Raw genomic sequence first — 17,035 nt, 5'->3', positions numbered from 1 at the left:
TTAAGAATGTAAATTTCATAAGCATAAACAATATTTAATAAACAGGATTGTCCTGCACACTTGAATTTTTTGAATCACCAACGATACATAATAATAATCGATATGTAATAAATATTGTAAGTCAGCGAATAAAGGAAGAAAATTACCAAACAAAATAGCGTTCGTGTATATTATTGTTTAAAATAATTCATAGACAATTAACAATTAAATAAATTATTCTTTCGTTAGATACGAATTTCAAACAAAGGAATATTTAGTAAAAAGAATTGTATGAACTAGCCGAGTATTTTTAGCGTAATAAGCTGTATCTTAAAGGCAAACAGGAGCCTGTTACACCATTAAAAGCCTGCCTTTCTATGCGAATGTGGCTTAACACCTTACGGACCGTGGTCGACGACCGTGAAAATGGAATTCTCGGAAAATGCTCCTGTCTCCAGTCATTTCGCTATTTCGTGGCGTAATTTTTTCGTATTCGTATAAAGGAACATAAATGTCGGGGATTAGGCGACGCAAAAGTGCTTGGATTTATGATTTAACACCTAACGAGATAAAATGTACTTTGCAACAAATAGAACGAAATAATTAGAATATTAATTTTATCTGGAATATTTTATACAAAATATCATGAAAATTTTCATATAAAAACATGTACTGAATTTTTATTGCAAAATTGAATATTATTTTTTGCTGATAATTCTAATATTGTCTATGTTTACTGTATAATATTTTTGAAGCTTCCACAAATATTTCTTTTTTTTTTTTAAGTTCTATATCACAAGAGCAAAAATAAATCAATATATAAACTAAACAAAAATTACGATACATTCGTATTTTCTACCCCGATGAAATAGAATAAAATGCATCGCTACATATATGCATATTCGTAAATAAACAAGCACGTGAACTTATACTATAACATTGTCAAAAATTTATGCTAACGTAACATCGAATCATTGCATTATATTTACATTAACGTAAAATAAATTTATGAAATAGATATAAAATTATCAAAATTCTTTAAAAATTGAGCAAAAACTTGACATATGTCATCAATATCCGTAAAAATATTCTGAAATATATAATACGTTGGAAATAATAGAAATATCGGGTTTTACCAAAAAACGGACATTCATATTAAAATGTCAATAAATAAAAACTAAACAAGTCTAATATTCTAGTTATTTTCCATCACAAAATCAAGTAACTTTCATCTGAAAAACTTTTCCTGGATTTTTACTTATATTTATACGTTTTCTATTCCATTCAGGCCATGTATCAACAATCCCCACATATTTCTAAATGTAAAAATACTTGCAGAAATCACTTATATTCATCAAGCAAAGTAATTACAGACAAATATGTAAGGATATTAAATCATTTGAAGGAAAGAGTTTAATCTCAATTACACGAGACAATAATTTATAAAAGTATATTATCGTGTACTATCTCTTCCATCTTACTATTTCTTTAACAGCTCCACGTAATTTAGAGATCACTTACGTATGCATATACTTTGACTTTAATTTCCTTTGTTCAATGCTTACACCAGGTGAATTTCCAAGCTCTTAATGACCGCGAAAAAATAAAACAACCCTCAGTCCCTTTCCAGTTCGACCCCATTTATAACACAGCGCTCGCGTGAATCACTCGTTGGCCAGTCCGATTAAAATCACAAAACGAACGAACGCATACAGTTACTCACGAAAGTATTCGAACACTTACATAATATGTATTATGTTATACAAAACATTTTAAAATTTCATTAGTATCGAGAATAACGAGACACAAGTAATGAAACACAAACAATGAGACACGATGGTCATGAATATATGATAAAATTTGCAACAAATCTGAAAATGCATCTAGAAGCTACAATATATTTATTACAAGTATACCTATATTTCGCAGAGGTCACAAACATTTTTAAACACTCAGTTATCCATTATATTAATAAGCCTTAACATTATAATTTCTTACTAAATATATATTTGCAATAAGTATCTTTTATCTTCTGTATATATTTTCAAATTGGTTTCAAGTTCGATCAATACAATCAGTATTGTCGTGTCTCATTACTATGCTTATGAATATTTTAATTTTCCATCAGAGAATCAAACAACTTTCATTTGAAAATTTAATGATATTATTATTTAAAACAAAAAGATGTAAGAAAATATTATTTTTAAATGTTTCATAAAACGTATACGATATATAAATGCACAGAAATTTTTCATGGTAATTGTGCAAATACTTTCGTGAGTTACTCTATGTATTAATCTGTAAACACAAACACGAAACAGATTGTTACCTGCAACCAGTCGTACATATTGATCAGCTTCCTGGATTCTAAGTGCAACTTGTAAATTATACTGAGGTCAGGCAGCGTGGATGGGATGGCGTCGTCGTTCTCCAATTTGCAGCACTCGCACTGAAATATGTATTTCCAATTAACTTCAACATGCAAGACAGAGATCTCGGCATCGTTTCCCATTACGAAAAATCTATAATCGATATCCAACCACCGATAGAGGGTGAGGACGATAGCATCGGGAGAATCGTAAGCCACAATGAACACACGAACAGAGAGGAACGAACGTTCGTTCAAGTCGCGAGTCTTCCAGACGAAACCAATTGAATGAGGATCACGAACACTTCTTAACGAATTATATTTCGAATGGGATGCAGAAATGATCTACACAGATAATTCATGGAAGAAGAAGAGAAGATATTTCTTTCGTAAAATATATGAGAAGATGATTTTTATGATTTCTTGAGTGCAGAGTTTATTGAAGTATCGTGTTTCTGATTCCTCGTGTAAATAATTTCATACTCTCAATTAATTACTATGAAGATAGTACGAAATTCTGGATAATATGGTACTATGAAATATGATTATGAATCTAGTACTGTAGAATTTTAGTATAGAAAAGCTTAATTTTATTCACTTTAATTAAACTCATGCAACGTGCACACCACAAACGTCACAAAAATTATTTCTGTTTCACTTACATTTAAGTACACATGTGGATCGTTTAATCCTGTGTGTATCGCTGCTCTCAAAGATCCACGAACATGTTGTTTCGCTAAATTACCATCATTGAAGCAAAATATCTCGTTACCAGGTATGTAATGAGGATTGATAAGGTACACAGAAAACACTTTTTGATCTAAATAATCGATCAAATCCTGTTGAGCTATCTTATAGGGCGATCGAGATTGCGTTTGGGACATTTTCAATAATTTCTACAGTGGAAGACAAAGCAAAATACTATAATTTTCTTGTTTTTCCAGAATACACGCGTCAGCTGAAAAACGTTGAATTTTATTCCAAACCTCTTTCAATTGAAGTCGACTGAGTTTTTCACCGGTAGAAACGATATCGACAGGTATCGAAGCTACTTCTAAACTAGCTTCCTCAATTGTTTTTATACGGTCCTGTAGATCTGCTTTAACTTTCTTCATAATTGAGTCCTTCGAACTTTCCATAATTGTTGTAAAAGAGTTCAATTTTTCAAGAAATTCCTTCTTGGATAGAAAACTTAGCAATTGCAGGCATTCTTTGTACTCTTGAGATTCTCTCAAATCACTCATATAAACTGCTTTTGTGTAATATTCACGTAGCTAAAATGGTATTAAACTAAATCTAAAAAGGAGATTCTCTAAATCTTCCAGCTTTATCGAAACGTATTGAAATTTTATTGCATGTAGATTAGGTACACTATTCTGAGAAAAATATTAATTTTTTATTAGGTTGTACCTGTTTGCCCATTGGTGCATTTGGTAATGTCGACATGAGATCGTGCAGGCACTTGAGTATTAACAAAAATCGGTGCATATATTGGTGAAAATTATTTAAGAGCTGCGTCAACGTTTCCTATAACAAGCTCTAGGTATAAATCAATGTTAATTTTATATACGATTTGATTTTTATCTATATCATGACATTTTTATATATTTTATGAATTTCTCAATAATTCTTACTATTCTATTATATTAGGTTATACACATAATTTTGCCAAATAGCGATACTATGCATTTAAGAGTTAAATATATAAGTATAAAGCCGTACCTTAAACCTGTTATCATTAAGAAATTCATCTTTGTTTTTGTCATTCGTAAGTTGTCTAATATATTTTTCTATAGAAGGCAATTTTTTAATTTCCACCCAATCCTCATCTGTTAAAGAAGAAATCCTGCTTTTTATCTTCTGCGGTTGACAACAGAGAGAATTTATATTGTTTGCATAAAAATGTTGTATCATGCATATCTAAAAACGTAACGATAACTTAAACAAAAAGTCGGATATAGGAAATAAACAAAATTGTAAACAAAGAATAAAGTAAACCGATACCTTATAACTTTGTAAAAAATTCTCTACCGAAAAATCATGAAACAAAAAGATATCCGTTAAAAATTGAAACGCGCGTCCAGTCAATTTAAATGGGATATTTGTACAAAAAACAGTCTTTTCTAACACGTCTGACAAAATATTAATTTGTTTTTGCATATGGAATACCTGAACAAAAATTATGATTTTAAAAAGTGACTGTATTTTAGAAATTTCTATATTTTATTACCTTCTTTATTATATTTATAATTCTATGATGCATTTGTTGCTTACTTGAACATTCAATTTTGATGTAACATCGTATGTTAAAGATCTATGGATAGCATGTAAAGTAGTTGCAACACCAAAAATAAGAATAAATTTCATTGAATTGACATATGAACTGAAAGATATAGAATATTAATTAAATAAGCCACCGATGAGTCTGTAACATTCCAATATACAATCAAGAGACTCTAATACCTCAATATTAAAATAAAATCATGCAGTACTGCAGGAGAAGAACTTTCAAAATCAGTTATCATTATAACCAAAGGATCATTTCGATCACAATTTTCTTGATGCCATAATTTTAGATTCCTCATATGACAGTGGGTTTTCTTAATTTGTACATCTTCATCATCCTACAGATAAATGTACTACATGTAACATCTAATACTGCATATTTCTAGTAATTTGGTAACTGCGCTAACTGAAATTGTACCTTTTCATTATTCATCAACTGATAAATTGATTCTTCTGTGAGATTCTTTATATTATTCGAGTCTCTACCCCATATAACAGCAATATGATTTGTTATTGGTTTTAGCTTAGAAACTACTCTTTGAAACATTATCTTATGATCAGAAACATTAACTCCTGCAATATCAGTAGTTTCATAAATCTGGTCATTAAATTTAAAAAAATGATACGCATATATTTAATTACATTACCAGTTAATAGAATAGCTGTCTGTATCTCATTCTGAAATTGCTCTATTGGTTTATCTTTAATCTTGGAAACAAAAGATTGTAAGTCATCCAAAACTTGTTGAAACATATTGGACCTTATAGCCTATAATTTTGAAAGATCTTATTAATGCAATAAATAATGATAATGAAATGACTCTTGTGTATTAGAATTTAATATAGAAGAAATACCTCTATAGCATTTTGAATGCTTTCCCATGTTTCTTTATAAGTAAGATACCACGATGCATTTAAATAATCTGGTGGTTCAAATTTTGTTTGTTTATTCCCGATCTTATAAGCACCTTTGTGTACAAAGACGCCCTAGAAGTATTTTAATATTCTTTGATAAAGTGTAAAGATTTTATTTTTCAAGTTATAACCGTCTTTAAAAATATACAATAATATAAATATATAATACAAAATATATAAAATAAAATATATAATAAATATATAACATATATAATAGTAACATATATAATAAACAATGACTTTGTCCAAAGGTTTAAATTTATGAAATGTTAAAAGAACAAAATAATCACTATGCCTAAAAATTATCACAACAAAATTAAACTTATTAAATTCTAATGTTTTAAATCAATGTTAGGAAAAGAAGAGCAGTACATAGATAGAACTTATAATTATTTAAAATTACATAGATAGTAGTACATAGATAGAACTTACAATTATTTAAAATTACAATATTAAATTATCTCGTACAAATATCAGCTAACTCAACCATACGATGTACAAAATACCGCGTTTGCACTTTGAGGTTATGTAAGTAAAAGCAACAGGTGTACTGTACCTTTGATACTGATACGTTGTCCATATTATCCAAGAAATGTTCATAAAACCATATATTTTAATAAAATGACCAAAAACTATTCCAATCACTAAAAATCATGTCATTAATATGGAAAGCACAGAAACACTTCACACATACCCACTAGTTGATCACAACTGTCGCACTGACTAGTTTCAGAGACGATCCTAGAGTGCGCTAATCATCAGCGCGTTTGTCTTCATAAATTTAAATCACTCAGTTTCTTTAATTCATTGATTACTAATTGTAGATCACTGAAATTCTTTTAACTATTTTTCCGTATCAAATCAATGTAATTTTTTCAAGCCACATTTAATCAAGATTAAAAATCAATCTATCTAACTATCTAATATTTCTCTGATAAATGCTTTTGCTAATTTAAAAAAACAAAATCTCGTATTATATTACATATTCTATTTTCTAGGAGGATTTCTTAGAAATTTCCGAAGATTTATTCTGCAAAAGGCAAGACAATAAATAAATGAAAGTCTACCGCTTCAAGTAATATCGAAACATTTCTTAATAATAATAATTATTCTAATTAAGCGCAACATTACTCTGAATATTCAGTTGCACGCGGTGCTTCATGCAGTACCATATTGCATTTCGCATCATACACGTATTAAAGATAATTTGAATCAACGTGTTCGCCCTGCAAATGACCAGCACACTTACAACCAACGCAACGCGAGTAGTGTAACCAGAGGCGAGGATGGAATTTTGAAAATTTGGCCCTACCAGGGGCCTAAGGCTGGGTAATTGTGATATTCGAATTTCACGAGCGTAAGCTGCCCCGATCATCATCTGAATCGCAAATGCGTCGATTGAATTCGCCGAGCAAACAATCCGGAAACCGAGAGTTTGATGCCACGTTTCCGTGCGGAGGGCAATGGAGAGGAGGGCTTTCGCCGAACTTTCGTTAAACTGGTAGGGGTGGAAGTGTGCTACTTACTCGCCGAACTTGCCTGCCAGGAACTCGTAATTGATTTAAAGAAGTGTCCAAACAAGATGCCATGCCCCGTGCCTCACAGTGTACTGAAATATTCTCGCTGGTATGCGCCCGTGTAAACGATCGGTGCAACGGCCACTGAAATCGAAATTATTCCGAGCTCGCCAAGCACATTTCAGCATTTCTATGAGCTTCGCCGGAAGTCTGTTTGTCCATCCATCTTTCCTCAAAATTTCATCCACGAATACATGTTGCGAATCGGCCTGCACTGAATCCACACATATGGTTGCATTGGCGGGACTTTGGTCTTGGAATGTATGGTCTTAATATTATTCAAAGTTGAATTGTTTGATATTTCTGCTAAATGATACCTTTATAGGCGGACAACGACAGGTAGAAAATTTTTAACACGAAGAAAATATTTATATTTAATCTAGATTTTGTTGTAGTTCGTAAATTATTTGTGCGCTTAGAGGTTTTGGATGAGAGACATTAATTTTGCTGACTCGTAGGTTTTTATGTTGTCAATATAAGTACTGTTAGCTCAAAAGAAATTTAGTCTTAAAAAGTATTTGAATATGTTAAAACAAAGACACGGCGAAGAAATTGATCGATTTTATCGGAGACAATTTCGTTTTTGAAAAGTAATATTAACTTAAAGTAATTCAATTGATGACGTGGTAGCATAAGAAGGATTTATATAGTAACATCTAAATATATCTGCTTTCAGCCCGTAACATAACTTTTCAGAAACATTTCAGAAAACATTCTCCAAAAAGCTATCAAACGAGAGGAGGAAAGCAAGCAAAATCTCTCGATAAAAACTACACAGATTTGCCAACTTACATAGATATCCTCTTCTACTAGGAAAACATTTACCGACGATCCAATCAGTATCGAAAGAGAATCCCGATTTCGCCTAGCTTCCAACGTTTTCGATTACCTAGGTTTATCGTGTCACCGCTAAGCCAAGCCACTTCTGACACTTTTCCCGCGTGGCATGCAAACGGTAGCTTGTTTTATTTCTTTTTTCTTCTTTTTTCTTTTTTTTTTTTTTTTTGTTTCATGGTTAATCCAGCAATGCGTTATTTTCTTTGTTAACCGATGCTTCGAAGCAGATTTCGAAAAGCAGGCTTTCAGCTACAAGCTGGCCAACGCGCCGCGAAAGCATAGAAAAATAGGTTTTTTGGCGAGAGAATATAAATCGATTGCGCAAGCAGCTTTGTACGAATGTTCTCGTTTTGTGGTCGGCCATCGCACCTGTGCCCCAAGGGGTTTCTTGCCGGAAAATAAATGGGATTCGATCGAGGACTTAATCATCCGCCTTCGTTGAAAGGGACGTCTGGGACAAAACGATGCAGAGATCGGGGAGGGAGAAACCTATTGATCGTTCAATGGAACATATTTGTCTAGATTTTTCGATCGTCGTACGTACAATTCGATGCCCACGATGAATAATGTCTCTGCTTTTATTTCATTCTGTCCCCTTGTTCACAGTGTAATTTAACGGTATCAAAGATTTCCTTGTTCCTACTAGCTGCAGATAAACGTGGAAATGCATCAGTTACGTGCCTAAGTTTCTTTTACCTCCTGTACTTTTCTATCTCAACATCGTCTGGCGTTTTAATTAGGCTATAATTCTAATAGAATATCAATGAAATTTACACCCTTTGAAATTGTATTAAACGCTTTGATAAGTATGAATCTTGATAACCATCGTAATGAAAGTTTAATAGAAATTTTAATAAGCTTGAGGAATTCGATTTTACATTAAATTTTATATCTATATGTCATTGTCATAGAGGTATAGAAGTTACTTATAATTAGTAATTTTATTTATCGAATCTTATCAAAATTTGGATTTCCATTTCGGTCAAATTCATGGTTATCCTTCATACATTTTTGTTCATTTAAATTTTTCGCCTAAACGTATAAAAATTCGCAGCCCGGCCATAACTAATCAATTCAGAGCAGCGTACCAATTTTTAAACACCTAAACTCATCGATCTGTCTTTTACACGGAAAATTTATACACCACATCATAGCCCGATTTTACAACCAAATCACACCACCCATCCACCCAACAAGTTACACTCACTATTCCGTTTTCCACGTTCGAACCACGCTTACGCCTCGTCTATCACCGATGTATTTGCATGTGATCTCGTGCGAATCGATCTCTTTCCACGAAAACGAAGGAGTCATTTTCAGATAAGTCCTCGATCGAGGTCTGTAAAAGGCGTTGATATCCTTTGAAAGAGCGTCGATTCGAGGATCTGGAAGCAAAAACGATCGCACTCACGCGGACTCGAAGAGGGTGGGGACATTTTCGCTGATGCGACGATAAAATGGTTGGCCAGCTCGCCCATCAAACGGAAAGAAACACGAGAAGCTTTTGGTCTGGGACTTGTCGAAACTGCTGTCAGCCTCTCGAACGCAGAAGGGAAAATGACACACACACACAAACACATATCTCGTTCACAGCTGATAGTTCAAGGAAATGATTCCCTCGGAACCAAGAATTTTTCTCACTAAAAAGAAGGATGAGATAAAGAAAGAATCAAGAGGGAGAAACGTTATCCAAGAGGATCACGACGTTTCTCGATTCTTCTGGAGAAGAAAACGGCAAGGCAGTTTAACGAAACACAGGACCCAATTCCTGACGTCGGTAATGAGCGCCATTGTTGTTGCTCCCATCGCGCGAATTCTCCTCTCCTTTTATGCCTGAGATTGAACTTTTCTCCGCAGGATGCAGAAACGGTATCTATGTTATTGCGGTAGACAGGCGGCTGAAAAAATCTCGGGATTACGAGGACATTCTAGCCGGTAACGAGATAATAAAGAGAACAGCTTTGTAGCTTCGCGGCGAACTCTTTACCATCCCCTCTTGGTAGTCGGTTTTTCTTCCTCTTTGTTGCACCTTTTCCCTATTTTTTCTTTCGGTGCGTTCCTTTTCTTCTTTTTTCTTTTTTTCTTTTTCAAATCCCGTTTCCGTGCTCTTGTAACTCGCGTGCTCGTTGCGCTGGAAATAAAATTCTTGTGCTCCGCTCGGTGACGAGCTCGGATTCGAGAACGATCTTTTTACGGTTTGGCTCTGGCGATGATGAAAAGAGGAAGCGACGCGTTTGATGGATTGCACCTTGCGGAAATTTGGCCTTCTACATAGCTCTGTTGTTCATGGTTTACAGCTTTTTCTTGGTGCCGAGGTTTGTTCTGGGTTTAATTGGGATTGTTCAAATTTTACGCGAAAATTGGAATTTGAATTTAATCATGTAATTATGTACTCTGACGAGTCTGTCTTCGATATTTCACTGCTCTTAGGTTTTAGTGATTTAATTTGTTAATAAATAATATTGACGATATTCATTGAACCAAAAGTTAATGTCATAAACAATAGTTGGGGAGATTTTATATTATTTTGCAATCAAGTTCCAATATCTTGCTATTTCTTTTCGGGAATGAGTTTTCTTCTCATTCTATTCTATTGAAAATTATTAATGTAGCAGTGCACGAATATTCGTGTATTATATTGACCTCATTGTCAATGATTCAGATAAGATGTACTTTTGCAATTTTTGCAAAATTTCCCAATTAATTAATCCATGGAGGAGGCTATTCTTATTGTAACTTTATTATACAAAATATAAAGAAATCAAATAACAAAGAAATTTTCCATCGAGAGAAATAACTATGTAATTCTATTTCCATCTAACTATGCATAAATTTTCTGTTAAAGAGAATAATAATACAATAAGAAATATTCGTTTCTTTGTTTCAGCGAACTCTCCAAAAACGATTGAGAACCTAGGGGATTCAATCTCGTCGGAGTTGGAAGGTAATCCACCCTTGTGGGTCACCAAGAAACCTGGCACGCATGGTCAGGAAGTCTACATAAATAATGCGAAGATCCTTATGGAACGTAGCAACTTTCAATCGAAGGTTACCGTTGCTGGTGACGTAATGACTCAGGTTAGCGTTTTATAACAGTTCAATTTTTTTCAAGTCAGAGATTTTCAAATCATAGCCCTAAGCCTCATTTAAACTAGTCAAATTAATAATAAATTTTAAAAGATCAACGAATACAAACACAATATAATTTTGTATAAAGGAGAAGAATGGAAAAATTGTATTTAATATTTTCTGACAATTTCACATTAAATTGTATCTGAATGTCAAGCAACCAATTATTAGATCAAATTTGTTTCAACTAGTCGAAGTTTGCCAACATTTTGTGTTGATTCTGCGAATATAGTCGTACCTCTGTAATTGTTTTGTTTGGCAAATATAATAGACAATGTTTTCACTCATCTAACAAAAACTTCACTTTCGTCAAGCATTGTAGTCACGTCGCAAAACATTCTAAAGAAGGAAAAAACACATTTGTGTCGAGTATTGTTCTACGTTTCACGGTAGATTTCTGTGGCGGTTAATTTAATCGCAAATTACTTTTTTGCGAGCGTAATCTCACGAGTAATTAAGTTAGTTTACGCGGTGCTCCGCGTGAACACGACTTCCGGCGTTCTCGTCGCGATACTCGCGAAACTGCATCTGAGAAGTTGGCATGACGCACTTTCTCTTCTAACGAGCTTTTAATGAGCTGTACTATTCTGTCGGGGTACCAAGTCTCGTTAAATCGATGAATATCGACTCGTCTCGTCGATAAGCTCGTCGAATATTCTTCCCTTCCCCAGGCGATGCTTCTTATCGACAAAGGTTTCGCTCTCTGTGAAACAGAAACGCAGCCATCCAATAAAAATTCAACGAATAGAAAGTGGAAGGCGTGAAGGAAGCTTTTTTTTAAATGTGGCTGGAAACTTGGATTACTTTGAATCTACTCATAGGATAGAGTTTCAGGTAGAATTATCAGAGGAATTGAACAGTTGAAATTTGATAAATGAATGATAAATGAATTGAAGGTCACAGATTTTTTTAATTTCAATGTCACTTTACGTCGAATAAAAGGATTGATATCTGAAATGATTTATCTTTTAAAATGTTTCTGTAAAGATCCTGAAAAGTTTTTATGTTTTAAGCATAGTGATATTACTTTCTATAGTCGTTCTACCTAACCAAGATGCAAACTAGTTTATGTCTAACATAGGAGTTAATATTTTTATTTTTATTATTATTTTTTTTTTAGATATTAGATACTAACAATATTTTAGATTTAATTAATTGTATCTAGTATAGAGAAAGATTATATTTCAAGCATAATTGTTTCGTGTAATAATTGATTTCAAATTCAATTACCACTCGGCAACCCCAAAGTTTCAGTACTTCTTACTTCAGAATTGAGGTGTAATTGCTTCTTGTAGTAAAGGTGTCCTTGTATGATTAGAAACTACTTAGCCTAAGTTCTGTTATACGATCAATTAAGTCACTAACCAAATTTGCTAATTACACTTTAATCGCAACTTAGACTCGTAATCAATTTCAACTCCATAACACACAGATTTATCAATTTCAAATTAATAAATGGGAAAGTTCACTTTATAACTATCTGTTATATTCCTTTCGATCTCCGTTCTGAAACATTTGATACTCCCAGCGTCCACCGTTCTTCGAATCAGTTCCCGAGAAATTTCCTTTAATCTACATCCAGTATTATCGGACCGATGAAAATCATGGAGGGACCAGTCTTCGACTAATCTCTTCAACGCGCTCAACCGTAGATCAAGTCTCTCTTCCGTTCATCTCCCTCTGACCCCTCGCGTTCCTTTTTTCTCTGGTTCACTTTTCTCTCTCCCGCTGGTATTAGAGAAACTTTTCTCATCCACTTAACGCAGAAGTTCTATCGCGGCCGATACTTCCTGGCCGTTCGTAGGGCACGAAAGTATCGGATCATAATTAATGTAGACAAAAGTGGGCTAATCGAATAACTTTTTACATTCCGATTCGGTGAACTTCGCCGTCTACTGCCGGCTACCTCGATGAAGCCCGAGCCGGAACTTTCTTTTACGCTCTGATGATTAACTCATCGGCAACACGGTTGCTTCTTCGCAACCAACTACGCTCGAATTCTGTTAATGCAGAAACAATCAAATTACTCTTTCATGCACCGTCAACATCTAATTATTAAGAACGGTGGATATATTTTAGAGACGTTGTAACCCTTTTGTGACGGAGCGTCCTCATTTGTAGGAATCAATTAGATAGAAAGAATTATCTTATAAAGGTATTTTTTAAAAGTATCGCATTTTAAAAATATGTTCCTAAGTTTCTGAATTAAGAGGATGAAGTGATTTGTAATTTTTATTTAGACTGTTAGCAACAAATTATTTTCGTATGTTTTATATGTATATATTAGTTTTAGATCATATTCTTATATGTAGTTATTGCACTTAGATAATATTTCATAAAATTAAAAATAATAATGATTTTATACGAAAATATAGATTTTTTATTTAAATATATATTTACAACAATTTTTTAAAAAATGTTTGACAAAACGAGAACAAAAAATTCTAGAAGTTTAGACACAAAAATGTCTTCTAAAATCGTTTTGAAGAAAGAATTTGCGAACGTGGAATTAAATCTAAATCCAGCTAGTGTTCAAGTAAAATTTTAATGTGGGTCAAAATTAATCCGATCCCCGTTGTACGAAATCCGCTGTCCGAAGATTAAAATGTAAAGCAGCAATAAAAATTTGCCGTAGAAATACATTATCAGGAGCACCACTATTTCTGCTTGCTAAATTCCCCTGTATTGTTCGATTTCCACATATAAAAGAACAAGCTCAAAGAATTTCGCTACGTGATAAACTTTGATTTCATATCTTATTTTCATTCCTGTAAAAAAGTTTATCGAATTTACCTTTTAATATTTCCAATTTTCCACAGTATTTACTTCAAGATAAAATGTCCACATTCTAGCAAATCTGTACTAGATTTCTAATACATTGTTTACATAAGAATCTATGTAAACAAAAAGATCCCAAAAATATAAAATTCACAATTAAATTTAAACAAACTTACAGAATATTAATAAAATTGCACGCCTCAAAGCCACCGACACGAATATGTAACCGGAACGAGAATTCGTTAGGCAAATCTCACCTCCATTGCGTCTCTGTCATTTCCAATATCATGCAGAATTTTCGAAATTTCTCTATTATTTTCAATATCATTCGCGTATCCCAATTATTTTCAATTTTTACCATTCACGTATCTCTATAATTTCCAATATCCCAAAAGCCAAGCTTCAGCCCTTAAAAAAAATAAACAAAGCACACCCCTATTTCACTCGATACCCATTCGATTAACTTTCGAAGCATAAACCACCCTTATCCCGCGTTGTCCTAACAAACTCACACCTTTATAGCTGAGAAAACAGGTTCACACCCTTCGAAGATGGCTCGAACAAAGGGCGTGCTGTTCCCCATTGACTAAACGCAGCCTATCGAATATTCTCACGCAGCTTCACCCTGTTCAACGACGAAACTATCCGCCAAGTATTCGACCAGCCCTCTGACTGATTTTCAATTTGCTCCTCATCCTGGATACGCTGCTTTGAAACGGCTCTGCTGCTCTCTTTCAACCCGTTTTTTTCGCTCGCTCCAGCTCGTGGCCTCACCCTGACGCGCGCCATTTTCCCCCCCATTAACCGTAACTCTTTAGCCGATCCGGCTGATGGGTCGACGGAGTTATTCGGCCTGGAATTTCTTTAAATTGTTAAGAAACAGGGACGGGAGCAGGGGACGCCTCGGGCGACGCGTCAACGAGGCGCGTTCCAACAGCGTCTAATGAGATCAAAAGCCCGCGAGCTTTCCAGATTAAAAACGTCCCCGCCTTCTTGACCCGACAGACCTCCGCTGCTCTTTCTACGGACTTTCTATAGACGTGTGTAGTATATCGGGGAATTCTTCTATTTGCTTGGTATTCCGAGGGTGGATGGAGAAGTCGTTAAGTCTCTTGGTTATTGAAATTTTTAAGGAAAGTTGCAGTGGTCGGAAAGTTAAAGTAGTTTGTCGAAGGATGTAGTTAACTCTGTGCATTCTAGTGTTTTGAATGTTGAATTTGTAAGATATATTTAATATATTCTGGTGTAAGGCGTAATATATTTTTGTTGTAATGCATAATATTTTATGGCATGTGTGTGTGTGTATAGTATCTCGCCTCGGAGAATAAATAAAACACAGGCGATAATCATACGTGTGTATTTTTCCGTTTCTTCTCGTGTGCATTTCAAAGAAATATAATTGTTGAAATAAAACTAAACTGTACCAGTCTTACAAATACAATGTCGATTTGAGTTGTGCGTTAAATATGGATTTCAATACTATTTTGTGATTAATTCCCTACTCGATTAATAAAATATAGATTGGTTTCAAATTCTATCGACATAATCGGAACAATCGTGACTCATTAGAATGCTAATGAAATTTCAAAATGTTTTATGTAACACACACAATATATACGTGAAACGCTTCTTGAAGTAGATTCTTTCAAAGCAGGTTGATGTATTGAATTCCAAAATCACTGTCTTGAGAAAAAGTTGTGATTATATCACGTTTTACACCAAGCATCTAAATTTGTTTTCAGATTATCGATAAAATGATTTTTCCTTTACATTTCGACTTCCCGAGGTCTCTTAACTCTTCTTAGACTTTTTTTGGTCCCTTTCGATCGTTAGTGAAACGTTTTCGTGTTAGCGTACATTTTTTAACAAGCCGTAACACTGCGCTGTTTTGTCCTCTTGGCTCACAGAGAGATTCGGTCGCATTTACGCCGGCGAAATCACGGCTTTATTTCGTTCCAAATCGAGTTACCGCGTAGAACCAACTTCTCTGATACTTTTCCCTTCTTCTTGTCCCGTCGCATTCCCGGCCCTCCCGAGGGAAGTTTCTCTACAGACTGCCGGAGTGTCTCGTAAAAGGAAATTGCATCGTGAAGGAGACGAGCCGACGCAACCGCGAAAACTGCCTTGAGACGCGGAATTCGTTTTCTAGATTGAGCAAGAGACGTAATCGTTAATTCGTCGTTGATCTCAGCATAAACGATTCTGTCTCTAGTCTTTGCGGATTCTTTTCACTTAGTCACGATCTTCACTTGGTGAAGGAATAAGAGATGATTTCTCCAGTTCGTAAAGGAGTTATTTATATATTTTCTTTAATCAATACTAAATCAACTAGCCTGTAACGTGTAACGAAAAATTGTCTAATGCACACGAAAGCCACAGGGAAAGATGCGCTAAATCACGTGTTTTATTTCTCATACGAGAGTGATTTTAAAATCCAATACCTCGTCAAACAGCTATGTATTACCAAGATTGTCTTTTTATTTGATGTAGCTATGGAGTTTTTTCTTGAAGAATATTACATTAAAATGATTGATTTCTCAACTTTCTTGAAAAATATTGATTTCAGAAATGGTTATATTAATTTATAGTTATATCTATATAGTGGTTATAATATATTCATTAGTACCATATTTAGAATTTAAGCTTTTTTCACTAAACTTTATGGATTTGTTATCTTTACGACTTTATTACTATCACAAGTATCTAGGTGGCAATATCTCTTGAATATCTTTTGAATCATTAATCTACTTGTAAAATTCATATCTACAATTACAAGAAAAATGAAGATTATTAATGAGGCATCTACCAATTATAAACTTCTGTTAAAAACATTAATTTTTTTTATTTCACCATTATTCATTTAGACTATAACGATCAATCCACTTATATTCTTTTATAAAGAAATATCAGGCTCGATATATTTTTCACTCCAGAGAGTGTTGATTCTGAATACTATTTCATCTGTAATGTAGTTAACTTAAAATAAACATAATCGTAAAATAAACGAAATATAAATACTGTATTTTTTAACCGACTTACAGAGCACGTTTCGATAAAACAAATTGAAATATCATTACCAACATATTTTAACATTGCAAAACAATGTGATCGCTTTGATTTTTTGTCGACAATAACAAGGAAGCTTTAAATTGTCTCATACCGTAACT

The 17,035-nt window shown here is 33.8% G+C and overlaps 2 protein-coding genes across 18 annotated transcripts in view; one reads left to right on the top strand and one right to left on the bottom strand.

Annotated features, from left to right (window-relative positions):
• Window positions 1-6,253, bottom strand: part of LOC122571059 (origin recognition complex subunit 3) — a 307,804-nt gene extending 301,551 nt beyond the window's left edge. For all 12 annotated transcript variants that reach the window (XR_006317937.1, XM_043734287.1, XM_043734290.1 and 9 more), the window contains exons 1-12: window positions 6,104-6,253; window positions 5,488-5,619; window positions 5,281-5,401; window positions 5,052-5,206; window positions 4,811-4,971; window positions 4,622-4,730; window positions 4,352-4,516; window positions 4,070-4,267; window positions 3,758-3,874; window positions 3,334-3,621; window positions 3,010-3,243; window positions 2,309-2,428 (exon numbers count right to left, since the gene is read on the bottom strand). Coding sequence is in view for 11 of the 12 variants with exons in the window: in XM_043734287.1 (XP_043590222.1) it covers window positions 2,309-2,428; window positions 3,010-3,243; window positions 3,334-3,621; window positions 3,758-3,874; window positions 4,070-4,267; window positions 4,352-4,516; window positions 4,622-4,730; window positions 4,811-4,971; window positions 5,052-5,206; window positions 5,281-5,401; window positions 5,488-5,619; window positions 6,104-6,127 (1,824 nt within the window). In the remaining variant the exon portion in view is untranslated. The remainder of the gene's footprint in view (window positions 1-2,308; window positions 2,429-3,009; window positions 3,244-3,333; window positions 3,622-3,757; window positions 3,875-4,069; window positions 4,268-4,351; window positions 4,517-4,621; window positions 4,731-4,810; window positions 4,972-5,051; window positions 5,207-5,280; window positions 5,402-5,487; window positions 5,620-6,103) is intronic.
• LOC122571058 (fasciclin-1) overlaps window positions 1-17,035 on the top strand; it is a 384,771-nt gene that overhangs the window by 273,668 nt on the left and 94,068 nt on the right. For all 6 annotated transcript variants that reach the window (XM_043734279.1, XM_043734278.1, XM_043734277.1 and 3 more), the window contains exon 3: window positions 10,849-11,039. In XM_043734279.1, the coding sequence (XP_043590214.1) occupies window positions 10,849-11,039 (191 nt within the window). The remainder of the gene's footprint in view (window positions 1-10,848; window positions 11,040-17,035) is intronic.

The sequence above is a fragment of the Bombus pyrosoma genome, linkage group LG9, assembly GCF_014825855.1.
Source record: "Bombus pyrosoma isolate SC7728 linkage group LG9, ASM1482585v1, whole genome shotgun sequence".
In the NCBI taxonomy this organism is placed as follows: Eukaryota; Metazoa; Arthropoda; class Insecta; order Hymenoptera; family Apidae; genus Bombus; species Bombus pyrosoma.
The sequence above is the reverse complement of the archived record's forward strand: the minus strand, read 5'-3'. Positions and strand labels throughout refer to the sequence as shown.